The following is an 18,647-nucleotide window of genomic DNA, read 5'->3' as shown; positions in this document are numbered from 1 at the left end:
CTGGATTCCTTCCACACAGGAGAATATCTTGCCTTAAGTGTCTGACTCGCTCCCCACCACGCTTCTGTAATAAACTGGTCTTGAAATTGTAACCTGTTACAAAAACCAATTACAAGAATTAATTTAGAATTAAAATTCTCACTTTGCACTGCAAAGTTCTCTCCAAAAATTGCACTGGAATGCTCACATTCCATCTCAATTTAATAAGATGTATAAGGATATGCTGCATTAGTTAAGCCATCTTTTACAGGTTTCCTTTGCTAGCAGGCACAGGCTGCCCAAGTGCTATGAATGACTCTTCCCAGTACAGATTTCAGAGTTACACAGCAAGTTTTACACCATTTCTGAACAAAGAGGGCCTCTAACATGTCAGCATATAATTCCACTGCTGATCATTTTCCAGTCATCTGGGTCAAATGAGATTTCTTTGACTAATTATTATAGTCTCAGGGTGATTATTAAGAAATATTTATAGTTTATATTGTAATGAGATAGACAAGTTTTTCTGTAAGACCTGAAAAAACAAAGTCCCTTTTTCCAAGAGGAACAGAAGGATCCCAGGAAAATACTAGCACAAGACTTTTTGGTTGCTCCTACACAATCAGGTGATAAGTGCAGAAAAAATTTCTCAAAAACAAGTCAAGCTAATTTCTATCAACATAGTTTCTATTTACAAACCCTTCACTTTGATTTTAGCAAGGATTTTGTCTTCTCAGTTTGCAAATAATGAAAAAAAGAAGACGGAATTTGGTGGGTGTGCACTCCTAAGCAAGCACCACTCAAACTGTCAAGGATTCAACTGGCAAACTGGAGATAAGCATCAAATGGGAGACCAAAAGGAGCTTGGGCTATACTGAGAATATTCAAACCAAGCACTTATCAGGTCATTAATGAAAATACTAGAAAATACAGGTTATACTAAGCTGGAGAAGCCTGGAAACATACTGGGGAACAGAATGGGAAAGCTTGGAAAAAGCAGATGTAATTCAGAAGACAGAAATCAAATGTAAAAAAACCCAAAACTGCATTTATTCAACTATGCAAACAAAACAAACAACTACATTTGCTTTCTGGTACTCTAAGAAGTGTACAAAGCATACACAGACTGTGTGCCTGTCAACAACATCCTTAGTATAAAGAGGAATACTGTATCAGGAACTGGTTTTCACTATTCCATTTAAAACTCAGTTGCAGCCTGCATCCTTTCAGATTTCCACACTTCCAGAAAAATACAGGCAATTTGGATCTGAGAAGCAGCAACAAGTCAAATCTAGGAAAGAGAATGCTCAAGAAAAGGGTGAAGAACTGAAGCTGTCTCAACAGGATAAAGGTAATGGGGCCAGTATGAAGTCCTCAAATACACTGAAGGTACCCCAAAGCAAATAAAAGTTTACCCTTTCTCTTTGAGGTGCCAAGAAGGGCATTTGGAAGAGTTATGAAAGATGAGGCTGTAATGAATGCTCTAATTAGGCAGAGCAGTAAACCAGATCAGCTCTCACACTCATGATCTTTCCTGCTATACTGACATTTACCCAATACAGCCAAAATCTGACCCCCAAATTAACTCCCTTTACAGCATGGAAGCAATAATTTTCAGAAAACAAGATAAATGAACAACCTCACTTTCTAAATGCTAAAATTATCCCTTTTCCCATTCAGAGGTTTTAAACATTTGAACAGCTGAGAGCTCCACTGTAATGACTGGTACAGAAACTGAATATGGATTATTTCCAAGTGATACACTGGAGTAAAGCAGTACTGTTCTGTTGTACTGAGCTTCACAAATTGAAGAAGAAAAATAAATTAGAATCCACATTTAGTATTTAACAAATTTACACATTTTCTATGTAAGTCTGGGGCTAAAAAGCAAGGCTTATGGAAAAATATTTATTTAAGACACCAGAGCACTTTTAGCAAAGTAACGCACTTGATAAACAAAAGCAGACTCACCTTCCGCAATTCAATTGTAACTTCATTTCTGTGTCTTCTCATAGTCTGTTAAAAAAAAAAAAAGTATGTCAAGAAAGTAGTATTTCATTTTGGAATCAGCTGTTTCTAGGTAAAAAAGTGAAGTTATTCATGAAAAGACATGGAAAACTGTGCATAATTTATAACTCAACCTTTTCTAGGAGGATGCACATGTTTTTTGTGATGTTTTGCTTTGGTTGGTTTTTTTTTTGGTTGGTTGGTTTGTTCTCTTGTTTTTTATCATACACCTTACAGATAGCTTTGTCACAAACCACAACAAGTATCCCAAAGGTACAAAATATCAACTTCCCCATGGAGTTTCACTGGGATGATTCTCCAGGTGTTTTCACTGAAATTACTCTGCAGGTGTTTATATGTGCAACCATAGGCAGCAGTAAATCCAGGTTAGACAATCTCATATTCCCATATAATCACATTCACAACCCAAACACATAACCTATACCAGTTCTCTGGCCAAAATCAATCATGACTGAGCTGTAACGCAACAAGATCAATCAGGCTTGCAGAAAAAGGAAACAAAGTAGTACGTGGTACTGAGTCTCCTTAGGATCTGTAGCCTAAACACTGCCAAGAAAAACCAGCCCACAAGCATCCCAGCTCCTTGAAGATTACTGGGCACCAAGCTGCTGCACCTCTCAGAGAAGAGACACCAGAAGACTGAAAAAGAATTTTAGCCTATTGAAGGCAATCTCCTTCGGTTCATTCAACTATCAATGGAAAAGACATGTACCATCAGAATGCAATTCAAAGGAGAACAGGACTGGATGATTGCTGGCAGTCCAGCAAGATCACCCACACTAACTAAAATTAGCCTTTTAAAATACTTTCTATGTCCTATCCTTGCTACTGACCTTCACTGGCACTATCATGTTCCTTTTGAGTTAGGGCAAATAACTCCCTGAGCAAAAAAGTTACCGGTGAAGACCAGCAATAAACAGTAAACACCAGCACTCCTCATCAGCCACCTAAGAAAACACCAAACATGCTAGAGATGAAACACAGAAAAAATGAGCAGATTTCACACCATGAATATAAACAGGACAGAAGTACAACAGCTTCACTGTTCTCAGCCAGTCTGCACAGCAGTGCCATGGGCAGGGGTGCCACTCACAAGACCAGGTTGCTCAGAGCCCCATCCAGCCTGGCCTTGAACACTGCCAGGGATGGGGCATCGGCAACTTCTCTGGACAGCCTGTGCCTCACCACTCCCTCACTAAAGAACTGCTTCCTGGCATCTAATCTAAACCTACCCTCTTTCAGTTTAAAAACATTGTCCTTTGTCCTGCCACTATCGGCCTCTATAAACACCCTCTCTCCCTCCTTTTTGTAAGCCCCCTTAAGGTACTGGAAGGTTGCAATGAGGTCCCCTTGAAGCCGTCTTGTCTCCATTATGGAATTCATGAAATTCTCCATGAAATTCATTACCTTGGGTTCACTTCAGAGTAAGGAAGGCTTGTCTTCCTGTCCACAGCTTGATTAACCAGCTCACTCATGTAAACACAGACAAAATTCTCCTGTTATATCTACAGGGTTGAACTCTACTACTTTAAACAAAATAAGTCCTCATTACAGTAAGAGGACACCAGCACTACAGCATCCATCAGAACTGCAAGTTATTTCCCCTCTCATGATTTTGGTAAACCAATTGATACTTGTGACCATCTGAGCCTGCTGCAACAGCTCAGTATGATAGGGACTGGATAGCTGAGGAATGGGAGGGCCTGGAATAGGTTCATTTGTGTGAATAAATGAAGAACCCAAGAAGTCATCATATGCAACTACCAAGACCAGTCATTCAAACTTCTTGTTCTATTAGAACTTTATATTTGATTAATCTTAATAACTGTGTCAAAATTAAGTACACCATATAGCCTGAAGGTTTTCAACACTTCTTCCCTGTGACAGCTGCCTTCCGGTACTGAAGTGGCATACAAGAGAGCTGGAAGGGGACTTTTTACCAGAGCATGGAGTGATAGGACAAGGGGGAATGGCTTTCAACTGAAAGAGGGCAGGTTTAGACTACATATTACAAGAAATTCTTTACTGTGAGGTGGTAAGGCACTGACACAGGCTTCCCAGAAAAGCTGTGAATGTTCCAACCCTGGAATTGTTCAAGACCAAGTGGGGTGACACTTTGAACAACCTGGTCTTGTGGAAGGCATCCTTGCCCATGGCAGGAGGGTTGGAACTGGATCTCCAAGGCTCCCTTCCACTCACATCATTCTATGATTCTGTAACTCAGCATTTCAATAAAAAATGTAACTAAACAATGCTGTAAAGTCTCCTTTTCTTGATCACTCTGTGTTCTAAACACCAAAACTCTTTACTGAACCTTTCACTAGCAACACCATCCCACCTTCCCCTAAAATCTCAGCTTTTATTCCTACTTATCTTAAATTTTGAGGTGTACCCTATCATAATCCATCAACTCAAGTGTCCGCTAGAATTTTCCTCTCCAAAATCCAAAATTGTACATGTCAAATTTGAAATCTCTGTGATTTAACTGATGCAAGGCAAAATTTACTTTTAGATTTGCTCCCTACCTACAATTTACTCATTTATCTATGCAAGAATACTCTAGAACACTTATACTGAAGAGAAAAATTAGATTAAATCTGAAGTTCTTTAGAAGACAATGAGAACATTTATCACCTGCCACTCTTCTGGCAGCAGGGCAGATTTAAGGAACACTACATGCTGTGCTCAACAGTTCAGCAGCTTATATTTCTGGTTTAGAAAAAACTCAAATAGAAAGCAGTCCCAGGCAAGACATTACTACTCATTTCATCAATTTACTCTAAAACCTTCTCCAACAATACTTTGACTAAAGACAGTAACTCAGAGTCAGCCATTCATAAAATAAAGTCTCTAATGGGAAGACTCCAAGCTTCTTTCTAAGGGCAAATAATTCACTCAGATCTTCCATTAGGGTTTTATCTCTGTTTTATGCTTCCATTACTTCAGCCTGTCTGATCCTACCCTATTACAAATCTGTCTCAATATTTTTTTACTCTTTCTTGTTTTTTATCAAGCAGATCTTCAAAATATTTCACCCCTCCATTAAGGTTTTCACATTTAATGTACAAAAATCTCCCATCTATTCCTTATTTAGAGAGCTACCACTCTTTAGAAAGATTCATAAAAAAGGTTATCACCTCTCTAGACATTTTTGCTGTCCAGTACCACAGATTTTCTGAGCTCTAATACTCATTAGGCAATCTCCATATTACCTGGGGTTTATCCTTTTAGCTGTTCTTTTGTATTTCATTTTAAACTTACTATGAGCATTTTGTCTTTAAAGCAGCTCTGGTACATCTTCTTTTTACCTTCCTCCTTTTAAAGGCAGTACAGGTTGATAACTGGGATATCGGTTTTAACTCCATGGAACCAATGACTGTTACTAAACAGTTTAGTGCCTCCCACTAAACTAAGGGCTCCCAGTCTTAGTGCTCCTGCTAAGGAGCTCGGGGCTCTCTTGCTGGCACAGCATCTTAAAAAAAAAAAAAAAAAGAAATCTGTTTGTCAGCATCATCAGGATCACCAAGAATCAGTGACACAATGTTGGGGCTAGAGGCTTCCTACAAGCCCATGGGACGGAAGTTCCCAAAGAGCCTATGGTGGATTGTGGCAGTCAAACTTGGCTGCCATGGCTGGATCATGATCCGGGCTCCTTGCCTGAAGTTTGCTGACACTATTTCTAACCCCACAGTTTGTGTCCCTGACACATGAGATGACCACTGCACATCAATGTGTTTAAGACCACGGATTCCACTTAATTCATACTTGGCAATTGTGGCAATTACAGACTGTACATGAAAAAAACAGGAAGGCACTTGACATTGGCTTGATTACCTAATTTTATTCATGCTTCTTACTCAGGATTTCTCCAGACTGTTGCCCAGCTCGATTTTCTGCTCTTTACCATTGGAGCTGATACACTAGTGACAGACTGCTCTATGGTAAGACTCTCGAATGTCCACAATTTAGTAATCCTTGCCTTGAAAGACTTAAAATATACTTCAATTACAAGAAATGCAGGTACACATATAGCACCATATTCTGCATACTCTTGATGAACTTTTGGAAGCTTTATTTTAAAACTTGCAGACCAAAAGGCACAATTTCCAATCTTATCTGGTGGGGTGAGGCGGGGAGAGTGGGACAGGATAGGACAGGAAGATTGACAAATCCCAGATTTTACTCCTCAAAAAACAGATCTAAATGATTCAGATAATTTTTTGTCCTGATTTGCCATTTCTTGAAAGTATTTAAAGCTTGTGTTTCAGATGAACCATTTTAGAAATACAGCAGGTCATCAGCACCTTCCTACAGCCTCAGAAGAGGCTCACATATTATAATGCAATAGCATATAAAAGAAGCAGTCTTAAGTACCACTGCTAGTCTCCATTCCAGGAATCATCAGCACTGTAAGCAGAATAACACACTTTTACACAACCTGCAAGACCCAGCATGTAGGGGACTGATACATATTTACAAGGGATTTATACTCTAGTAGAAAGGCTAAACATTTTCCCCAGCTAATACAGGTCAGATAAGACAGAGAGAAGAGACAAAATTATTCTGCAACTTAACCCAGGATCCATTCGCAGGTTCCAGGCTGGGAGGACATCTGCTGAAGTCTATAGATACCACACCAGTTGAAGCCTAGCAAGAGGCTACCAATGGATCTAATACAGGGTTTGACATCCACAGCTTTTGACTGTGATCATGTCTCAACAGAGTGTGCTCAAAAAAGTAACTTAATGGAACACTGAAACAGCACATCTCAACACTAACCCCCAAGCCAAGGCTGAACTGTTTCACTGGATTAAAAAAAACAAAAAAACAACAAACAAACAAACAAACAACAGCGTCCAAATCTCAGACAGGAAAAACAGGGCACAGTCAAAATCCTACAAATCACAAAACGATGACAGCTGCTGCATCTGAACCATGAGGACACTCCTAAACACAAGGTATTAATGCACTAAGTGCAAACGGTAAAAATGAGTAACTGCCAGTCAGCATTAAGAAATAAGAACACAACACTTACCAAGCTGTGCTACAACATTACATCTTAATTGTCACACATGACTCAAGGCAGACTTAAGTTCATAAGGCTTATGTAACAAGAGATTTCTTCTCCCCACTTCACCGTATGTAAGGAACCGGTATGTTTGACAGGCTGACATGACCACAGTAATGCACCAAGTACTGTAAGTCTTGTTACAAGTCAAAAGTAGACGTTGAGAAGTATTTCTAATTTCAAGTTCCTCAGCATTTTTATTATTTTATTTTATAAAGCATAAAAAACCCCAAAAGATCTGCTAAATGTTGTTGGATAAATCAGTGTTTCACTTCTACCCTGAATTTCTGAATATTCTTCCAAATCAGACACAAAAGATTACCTATGAAGAATCACTCCTTATCAACTTCCACTTGAAGGAAAAATAATTCCTAGTTCCCTCTCATATGTCAAAGAAGAAAATCACTGCACACATTAGGGCTGTTGTGTTGAGGGCTGCAAGGGAACTTTGTTTCACTGTGATACAAAACACAAAAATGCTAAGCTGACAAAAGACAAAGACTTAAGAGACACCAGACCTTGGGGAAAAAAATAAAAAGGGGAAAAAAATAAAAAGAGGAAAAGAATGCCACGGTCCCTGTAAAACTGCCTTTGACACACTCAATGGGCAGAAGGAACACAGAACACAGCTGTACTCATCAGATCAGTGTTTCAGATCTCTCACAGCAAGGGTGGCATCTCTCTCAACAAGATGACAAGAAACTCAAAAGTTCAGTTTCAGCCACCTGAGGCGGAGGGAAATGTCTTCCTTATTTTTCAGTTGATACTTGTTCTATGACAGAACACAACACTGCATCAAACTCTTGATATCAAAAAGCAATGGCCTCTGAAATTCTGAATTACCAGCCTAAGCGGTAGCACCATCAATTCAAAGAATTATTTTTCAGTGATCAAATATTTGGAAACCTTTCACCAAACCACCGCGCAAGTACCATTGGTGAAACTGCATATGAGGGTGCACAGGATGTACATGCGCATTACGTGTTAAAGAGCCAATACCACTCCTGTCACACTGCCACTTGGGGCCTTACCACGAGCCATGCAGACCTTTCTGGAAAGAAAGGATTACTTTGAAGTGTTGAATAACATTGAGATTCTATGGAGGCAAGTCCAACAAGCTTTTCGAGCCTTTGTTTAACATAAAAACATTTAACTGCATAATACATTAAACTACTTGAAAAGACAACCCATATAGATTGTGTAGACTAAAAAAAAAAAAATAAAATTCAAGGAACCCCAAAACCAATCAGGTGGACTTGTACATGAGAACAAGATTACATTTTTCAAAATCCTCTGTAGCAAATACATAAAGCAGTGTACTGGGGTGGGGACAAAAACCCAAACCCTCCTATAGCTATACAGGGCTGCAGGAAAAAAAAAATCAAGCTAATCCAAAAGGATAAAAATCACACCTGATAAAGGAGTCAGAATAGCCATCCATTTATGAAAGAATGTTTTCAAACAATGTTACTACTTTAAGCAAGTTCGATCTCATCCACAAGTAACTATCTGAACTAGCCTTAGGGTTTCTGTTACTTTTAAGTTTCTACTTCATATCTAGAAATCAATCTTAATTAACTATAAACACTTTTAAGTCCCTTAAGTATATAGCTTCTGGAGTCACAGAATTCTGGACATTTGTTAAGATTACTTTATCCCCAGTTATAGTACAAATCAGCAAACCAAAACTATTTAAATGTGTGGGTGATACAAAATGAAATGTAATGACCTGACCTTCTGACTAGCTGTATGCTGGGATACAGAATCCTTAAACAAAATTAGAAATTAAGTTTCATGTACAGGGTGCTTAATAATGTAGATTTGCTGCACAGAAAAAAATAATCAAATGCTGCAACAGTAAGTGGTATGAATTTTAATAATTTAAACTACTTTTAGCTATATCAATTGTGTCAGAAGGAAGATTAAAGCATAACCAACATCCAACAACTCAAGATCTATCTACCATTGTATCAACAACATAGGGAGCTCAGTGTGGTGCTCATCCTGAGCATCCACCTCATTAAGAGGGATACGTCAGCAGTGTCAACTTTTAACCAACACATTTAGACCACTTCCATTACAAACTGAGCAAGCAAGTCCACAAGCCATCAGAAATTAAGAGGGAGGAAGCAGATGTTTTTATTCAGGCAGCACGTCAATACTGCCAGCTGCCCCACAACCAGCCAGCTGCCTACCCCCACTCTCCTGCAGGCCATCCAGCAAATACCAGCCTCGAGCTAGCCCATGGCAGTGGGAAAGCCAGCATCATCTTGACAAGACTGATGCCTTAAGTTTTAGCTTTCAAATTTTTCATGTTCTGTACTGCACTAGTACATAACTCTGAACTTCATATGAAGTGTTAGCAAGTTCTCTTCACAGTTTAGTTAGACAAAACAATCCTTTTATAGCCCGAGAACCAAGGACACCGTTGCAGCTTCAGGCCCAGAAAGTGTAAACACCAGCCAAGTGAGGAGAGCAATCTGGGAGAATGGAACTTCACACCCTCAAGCTGTAACTGGACAATTAACCCCAATATGTAAATGGACCAAAACTCGTGACCCAGCGTCCATCTTGGGTGGAGCCACGGCCGGGCTCCTGCACTGCCCAAGGCATATCCTTTGAAGGCCTTTTAATAAATCCCTGCTTTATTCCTTTAACACTGCCTAGCCTCTGTTTTAGGTACCCTCTCAAGGCATCAGGACGAACACCACAGCCCAATGTCAGCTTTGGCTATCCTGTGGATACACAAGTTATGTTTCCAGGAACTTTAGTAAGATGTGCATTTAATTCCTTTGAATATTCAGCTATTAAATTCAGAGTACAAATTCACTGACCAATTCTAATTTCTCCGAATCTACAAGCATCATTAAATTCTTTATTTCTGCTTTTGTCTCTCAACATTACAGAAACAGGTCTTGGAAAATCAGAAGTTACACGCTTAGAGGAAAGAGCTACCCTGAACACATAGCTGGGCTAGTAACTGCAGGTTGATTCCAAGTAACTGCAGCTTGATTAAACATACAGGGAGCTCAACCAGCTTAGCATTTGCAAGTCAATTCCAGACTACTTCCACCTGCCTAACTGGAAAAAAAAACTGGCTCAGTTCCAACAGCTGGATTGGTTGCAACTAATGCCTTCCCTCTTGCATGTGAGCATATCCTTGAGTACAATTTTTGTATTTCACAACATAGGTGTGGGTGCAAGACAATAAAAGGTGATGTTTGTATAGATGAACTAAACACCGATCTTCTCTAGAAATTGCTTTACTGGCCTTTTTTCCCCATTCCTTCCCTGACACCGAAAGTATGAGATATTGCAATGCACATGAAAATGCAGAAGCCTCAGGAGCCAGGCTGATTTGGGGCAGGAAAAAACCCCATCAAAATGCTTGTTTGTATACTATTGATGAGATTATTAAGATTGTCGGCTGCCTATCTTTGGTTAACATCAGAAGCTAAATACTCCCAATTTGCATAGGCATATAATTAGTACGTGTAAAGTTGAGGCTTAAACTGATGATATTCTACTTGTTCTGATAAAAGCCGGCTTCAGATAAAAACAAAGACTAAGAACACTGACAGGAGGAGACATTGCTGTTCTACCTGTTCACACTTTCAAAGCATATATCCCTTACTCCAAGAATTCCAAGTATCTCACAATACAGGAGAGAAGAATTCTGGGACTGCACATTATGATCTGAATGCAACTACTTAATCACAACTGGAGGAATTAAAACCAATGATGCTCTGTACACCAATCCCATCTAGTTCTTTTGGACATACAAAAAGATTTGACATCCATGCCAAAGTAAACCAAATATTTAATCCAAATTCTAGCTAGGTTTATTCCCTTACCCACCAGCATCATGGCTTATTACCCATCTTTTCTCCCTCAACCAGTGTCTGTTCTAGGCAGACTCTTCTTCCCCAAGCCTAATTTTGAGACTTACCTAATTACCAAGCATTCCCATGTAAAGTTCCAAATTGTCCTTCTAAGAAAAAAACGGGATTTTTTTTCCCAGTTGTATAGACTATGAAGTTAGAACAACTTCACTTCTGGCTTTGTTATCATAGCTCCACATTAAATTATGCTGACCCAGTTAAAAATGCAGGCAGGGGCATGGATTCCACAGTACAAAGCAGCCAAACAAACTTAAAATGTGTCTGCACCTTGATCTGATACTCCAAGACAGTTTTATTTCATTTGATTACTACTTGACCTAAAAGGTATTTGCTCTTCTTTCAGGTAAACATTCTATTGTTTTGCAGAAGGTATTAAAACTTAGTTGAGATTCCCTGAGTGCTGCAGAACCATAGCATTTTAAATCTTCCTTTTGGCTTGTAACATTTAATACCGTACTAAGTACATAAAGAGCAGAGTGCAGTATTTATGCTACTGTACCTTATCCCATGATTTGCCTGGGACCTGTGTTCCTCAGGGTTAATAAAGGCCACTAAAAGAAAACTCATTCTTTTGCAGTTGGAGATGCCACACTTTTTTTTTTTTTAAATCCCCAGTTTGGGGCCCCTGAAATTAAGCCCAGCTGCCTTCTGTTAACTAGTCTGTGGCAAGATAATTCAAGTATCTGAACATGGCTAGCCTCAGCAAACTGGATGAATGAGAGATCTACTGTAACTCTTTTACTTAGTGGTGGGTTAATGACTCATTGAAGGCAGATTCTCATGCCAATATGGAAAGCCACAAACCTCCAATTATTACTGCTCATGATGCTGACCCACCTGAAAGCACTGTGGAAGCAGACAGAGCTGCCCATCCACATTGTCTGCTTCTACTGCTCCAAAAGATCTTAGCAGAAGAGCAATTGCTATGTTTATTTATTACCAGCTCTTTTGTGAGGATATTCTTCGAACTCCTGATATCCTCTCTGCAACTGTTCAACCTCCATACTGAGCTACTACCAGCAAATAAGCGAGAAGGGAGCACTCCTGTTTTCATTCCCATATACTAATTATCCAGTCTACAAGTACAAACCTATCAAACAACTCTCAGGAGACTGGACTCAAAGCAAGTTGGCTGCATTCAACACAAATTGCACCCATACTGGAATACATGAACATGTTATCTCCTGGTTTGATATAGAATAAAAGAGCTGGAATTTACTATTCAACATCAAAACTCAAGGAAGGAATACAAAATCTAGTCCATTTCCAGTTACTACTGTTGTGTGAATCAAGGACATTATATCCTGTCAAAAGTTTTTCTGGACTTCCATTCAGATGTGGATCATAACGCTGTTAATCAGACCTTTACTGACATCAGACCAAAGACCACAATGCCCCTATTTGGGCTCCACCTGAAGGCAAAATCAAGTTTCCAGGTAATTCAACAGCATCCCAGGATAAACTCACCACTGTGAAACAGCTGATCTGCACAAACCAACAGGTAGGCAGCAAGAATCACTAACTAATTCCAAGTACTACTTTTGACTGGTGGTCCTAAGTGAGAAAGGAACCTCTCCACAGGATGTCACAAAAAGTAGTGGCAATGCAGTCACTTGCCATCTCCATTTTGACACAAAGTCTACCTTGAAAAACTTAACTGCAGTGTTTGGTCATTTATGCTGCAGCCCAAAAGCAACTGATGGATACCTGCATCGAGTTTTTCTTCTCCTCTTGTATCTTTTGGAGACAGAAGGGCATACTGAATTTCACAAAGATGCCAGCTCTGCATTATCTGAATACTGTAATACACCAAATAAATACCAAGAAGAGTGGAAACCAAGACAGTCTAATTACAAGTGATTCCTATTCATACTTCTTTTGAAAGTTAAAATATTAAGGCTTTTTGACACATTAAATAGGTACAAGGATTTGAGATTTGGTACTTTTATGTTACAGGAATCTGCTTTTGCCAGTACACAAACCTCTAAAAAGGCAATTAGTTATTTTGCTATATTGCACAAGCAGTATAGTAGATGCTTTAGCGTTTCCTGGAAAGAGAAGCTTAACCTGTCCTTGAGGGAGAACAAATGAAATACCTACACAACTCCTTGGTCTTGCCTAAGACATGACACCCCTTCTATCCTCTCCTAAAGTTTCTAAGCAAGCATCCCTCCCATCCTTTTTGAGCAGGGAAAGCAGCAGAGCTGTCTAGTCAGGCAGAAAAACCTGACTGCCTCCACAAAAGACAAGGAAGCCCTTTCCCCTTCCACAGTCCAGAAGACTAGAACAGTCTGAAGAAGAGTCTAGAAGACCAACTCAGGTAGAGTTTCATTTTTTTACTAAGAGATGTTACCAGAAACCAAACCTACCACCTAATGCCATATTTCACAGACAAAATACCATATTCACATGTGTACAGGACATCAAAGCAGCAAAGCAAAATTAGGACCTTTTGTGGTACTTTCAAATGTAAAAACTTATATGAAACTGTAGATAACCACTTTCAAGAAATTCATTACAAAATTAAGTGTTTGGTCAGAAATGCTTCACAGATTTCTGGGGCGAACACCATAAGACCAGAGATTCTTAAGCATGCCAAATATTTATACTAGTTTCTCTTAGAAAAAAACAAAACAAAAAAACCCCACAAACAAACAAAAAAAAAAAAAAAAAAAAAAAAAAAAAACCACAAAAAAAGCCACCACACACAAGGCTAAATACTAGCCAGATACCTTCTTGTGCAATCTGTGTTTGAATAAAGACACTCCCTTCCCAGATACTTAAACAATCTTCAACTGTAATACCAAGGTACCTGGGATGATCATTCTATGAATTCATGATATAGTTATAAACACCTCCCTGTGAAGTGGGGAAAAAAGTTTTGTTATTCCATCTATAAAACGGGAAAATAATTGCAATTTGCATACATTCACAGGGTGCCACAAAAAAACCCCAATAATCAAGTCCCTAGAGAGCCAGGCTATATTCAGATTTTCTTTGCTATTTTTTGAAAGATATAATCAAAAGGCAAAAAAAAAAAAATACTAAACATGTGCTAGCTGCCTAATTAAATCTATGAAGAGATCATTCTGCTCAAGATGCAAGAGAAAACAACAAACCCAGCTGACAACGCAGGAAGAAGATGGAGCATTAGGAATTAGAAAATACACTCTAGCAACATCCCACAATCTTATGAACCTTGTCAGCTGCCCTTTTAATTTCAGTATCCTGAATTCTAGATGCTTCTACCTCACTTTTTAATGAGACAGAAGCATAGAATCAGTGTGCTTACATCACTTGAACATTTTGGGTATCACACTGCTCTCCTTGAGGATTCCTTCAGTTTCTTAAAATTCCAATTTATACATCCTTCCATTAAAAAAAAAATGCTGTCATACTGATTTCACATGTCAGTGCTCCTTTAATGCCTCTTCTTGTCTGGAAGGTTGCTCCTCAGTGCTGATGGATCAGTGCTATGAACACTACAGATTCTTCTTGCACACCTGGCAAACAGTGGTTAACAGGATCCTGATGAATTGCAGCAAGGCTCTCATTTCAGGACGCTCTCCTGATGTGGAAAGCCTTCTGTATCTGGCTAAAAGTCAGATTTTTATTGCAGAGAAATCATTACCACTGACTTTGCACCTAACATTACATGTGCATGAAAAGAAGTGAGAGGCCCTGATGCCAAAAAGCCGCATGCAAAGAGTATCTACTGGTTAGGGGTGACTTCAGTTACCTCAGCAGGACACATCTTCCTGCAGAATTTCATCAACCTTCTGACTTACACTGTAGCTGACTAAGAAAAGGCAAGGACTGGCATTTCAAGAACTGCAAACCTGAACTCTGACACTGTACCTGGTCAGGAATCCTATAGTGCACCTCTGAAAGCCTGGGCACACACCACTAGCACCCTGTGTGACTGACCACCTTCTCCTCATACAGATGATCTCTATGTTCAGCACCATCAAGTTCGCAGTGGGGCTTGAACACTCAATAAAACACATCTCCATCAAGGCTTACAAGTCTTGAAAGGAAGCTGTTTCTCCAAACAGATTTTGGAATCACTTACTCTATCACCACCTCCAAAGTCCACCTGTTACTGAATCTGACAATAACAAAGGTTAAAAATGCTCAAGAAGAGGTCCTCAGCTGATGAGACATGACAGAGTATGAGGGAAATGAGTAATTCAGTAACAGGTGTTTGAATGAAGAAGATACAAATGTGTCTCCTGTTCTGCAGACACTAGTACATTATATATTCCTATTCTGTACTTGCTGTACTTTTTAAATACACACAAAATCAAGTTCAAAGCTGACTGCAACATTTGCTTAGCCTGAGAAAGGAGACAAGAGTCAGGTGAGCCACAGGAGCCTCCCCAGCAGATTTAATGGTGTTAATCTGATTGTGAAGGGATAACAATCCAACAGTTAAATACCACTAGAGAAGATATACCTTCTCCCCTTCACACTGACCTCTTTGAGCCAACTCTGGTCTTCTCCAGACGTGAAGGGCTGGCTCAGGAAGCTAAGGGAGCAGAAAATTAAAGAAACATGAAGAGTTTTGCAACTAGTTCACTCCAAGGCACAGATAGTTCTGATGCAGGACTAACTTCTTGGAAGATAACCAGTGCTTTTGACCACCCACATCAAATTTTGCAAAATGGAATACAAAGCCCCGTTTCTGCTATCATATTAGTAAGCAGGAACATCAATTCAGTATCACAGTTTCCCGCAGCAGGTATTTTGGAAACAACTGACAGACTCTGTCATTGGATAAGTTACAGGTTTTGCATTTCTTTTTCAAATCAGGTCAGTTGATAATTTGTCTTTACTTCTTGATGACACAACCCATTATCTACTAGTTCACTGCCTCCTCTAGCCTGTTATAAATTAGATGCCTCATTCCACTTCTAATCCCACAACAAATACAAATATGATCAGTTACTTGCAGCTGCTGCATCTTCCTAATTGCTGTCTTTTCACATAACACAGTTTTAAAGGACAAAACAACCTGCTTAGATATGTACTGGAACTTACAAGTATAAAAGCCTCAAAGAACTTAAGTAAAAATTAGTTAAAGAGCCCTTTAAAACTCGTCTGACTGTTACACTGCTACCAGCTGTGACCAGCCTTCAATATTCTACAAATTAAAAATCAATCCTTTCATAAAAGAAGCTTTAGAGATACCAGTACCACTGCTATAGTGTTAGAAATACACAAGAATGAAGAAAAACAAATTCTGTAATTACAGGAAGATTACCAGAGGCTTGGTGTATCACAACAGCAAACAGCAATAATTGGGCCTCAATACAGCAAGCACAGATCCAAATCAGCTTATGAAGATTATGTTCATCACAAGATACCATCTCCAAATTGCATTCTCCACAGGTATTTTGGAATTAAACAATGATTTCCTAATGTATCTGTGTATTTAAATCTTTTAAAATGCAATACATTCAACTGATTTTGAACCTCACAGAAAACACTACACAGTACATCTAAATGGACTTATCATGTGTTTGCTTTCCGCCAAGAGTCACGAACATTTCACAGTGTTGAACTATTTACTTGCAGACTAAAGCTTGAAAAATTGTGCAGCAATAGCAACCAAAGAGGCTTCCCACATCTGTACCTTACTTCTCCCCATGTAATTCTTTCCAAGGTACAAACACGTACACTTTTGTTCTCCCAAGAGTATATATATTGGGTTTAAAGGGTAATAAAGAAGCAGCTGGAGCTAAACTCTGCATGAGAGTACTGGATCTTGTATTACATCTAGTTCCCAACAGGAAGTTACCTGACACCTGTGTTTTCACTTTACCTACTGAGACTCAACAAGCCAGTGAACCTTGCAGCAGGTCCACAGTACCTTAAACCCACCCAAACCAGCTGTTACATCCCTACTCCCTTCTGGTATCCTTTCCTGTGCCCAAGTGAAATGCAGAGAGCTGACCAATCTGTACTGTGAAATTGTGAAAGAAACTGCATTGGTACAAAGCAGCTGGGGAGTAACAGGATTTCTGGGACTGCGACAGCACTTACTTGTTTCTTGAAGCCTTGGAGGGGAATACAGAGAGACAGCAAAAACTCAGTGCACAGAACAGCACCCAGAAATGAGCTGGCAGCAGCATGTCCACTCATTCGCTAACACTGTGCAGGTACGGAACCTCCACTGCAAAAAGCCTCTGACACTTGATAGGCACACGGCTTTAAGCCAACCTGTGCCTTTTCCCAGATGCCCAGAGACTGCACCAATTTGGCCTCCCCAGAACAACATTCCTCTGCTCACAAAAAGTTGATGGCAGCATGATAGAAAAATGGGGCTGAATTCAAGCATCCTCAAAAACTAGATCCTCACTGTTAGCAACGCAGGAGCAGTAAATACACTGAATCTGCCAGAGGTGATGACGGAGATCTGGGCTAAGCCCACTTTCTTCCTCTGCCTCATTTGGAGTGAGAATGCTGAAGGTACAGAATAAAAATGTATCCTTCAAAGTTCCTGATCCCAAAGGTGATACAGAGATCGAACTTAAGGTGATACTTAAAAGATCACACAACCACCTGTAACTGGAAAAGAGACATCAGTGACCAGGACTTCAGAAACTAAAAATCAAATAGAGCAGGAGCAAGGGAAAGATGACAGAGTGACTATATTTCCTTCTGGTAAAGGGCCCTCAACAAATCTCAGAAGGATAACTCTACAGCCTAACCAACAGAAAAGCAAGGACTTTTCTTCTGACTTATGACTAGGGGTATGACAAGTATACAAAAAGGAAATTTTAATCCCAGACATTGAAGTGTTTTTACATAAAGTTATTCAGTTTATAACACGCTAACTAGGTTTTGGATTTCCTTCTCTCCTTGGTTAGTTTTCCTTTAAATGAGAGCACACAGTTTTAATTTAGTATGCACTTTGCTAATTTCATGACCACACAATCTCATTATATCACACACAAAAAACACCAGCAAGTCATGCAGACAGCCCTACAAATTATAACACCTCTGCTCATCAAGACTTTTTCCTCAGTTTTAGTCAAGGATGCTGACTAATCCTGATTGTTTGATCCACCACCTTAAGCATCAGGACTGTGAGTCAACAAATGGGTGCCTGTTACTGTAATAAAGAATAAGCAACATTTCTAATCCAAAACATTGAAGGAGTAAATAATGCTAGGAAGGATGTTACTAAGCAAAGAATGAAGCTGAAGAACTGCAAAAATCAGAAGGTTCAAATTAGGTTTTCTAAAAGCTAGGCTACCTTAGATATAAACAAATAAACAGAGTTATAACGAGTGCAACTGCTTAATTTTGTCCTGTGAGGCCTCAACTGTACTGGAATAATCAGTGCTGGATATTTAGGGAAAAAGCCATCACTGAGATTTGAGACCCATGTCCATAATCAACACAGGAAAGGCTTCTCATTTTATGTGTAACAATTCAAAAACCTCTTTCACATCTCAGGAGAACACAGAATTCAGAAGACTGTGAGAACAGAACTGGCAGTTGTTTGTCCAGGTGAAGCCATGAGTGTCTTGGCTCCTTATTGATCAGCTCTGCAGGTTGAGGTTAACCTTGTCTGCTGCTAACCACATGTCAGTGCCTACAAAAATAGAAAAATCTCACTAATTAAAGAAAGAACAGAAACTCGTATTAAGTGAAGAACATTT

The 18,647-nt window shown here is 39.4% G+C and overlaps 1 protein-coding gene across 2 annotated transcripts in view; it reads right to left on the bottom strand.

Moving 5' to 3' along the window:
* KPNA3 (karyopherin subunit alpha 3) overlaps positions 1-18,647 on the bottom strand; it is a 47,644-nt gene that overhangs the window by 25,639 nt on the left and 3,358 nt on the right. For both annotated transcript variants that reach the window (XM_038133931.1, XM_038133939.1), the window contains exon 2: positions 1,951-1,995. In XM_038133931.1, the coding sequence (XP_037989859.1) occupies positions 1,951-1,995 (45 nt within the window). The remainder of the gene's footprint in view (positions 1-1,950; positions 1,996-18,647) is intronic.

Source organism: Motacilla alba, chromosome 1, assembly GCF_015832195.1.
Source record: "Motacilla alba alba isolate MOTALB_02 chromosome 1, Motacilla_alba_V1.0_pri, whole genome shotgun sequence".
NCBI classification, from domain to species: Eukaryota; Metazoa; Chordata; class Aves; order Passeriformes; family Motacillidae; genus Motacilla; species Motacilla alba.
This window is presented reverse-complemented; position numbering and strand designations above follow the sequence as displayed.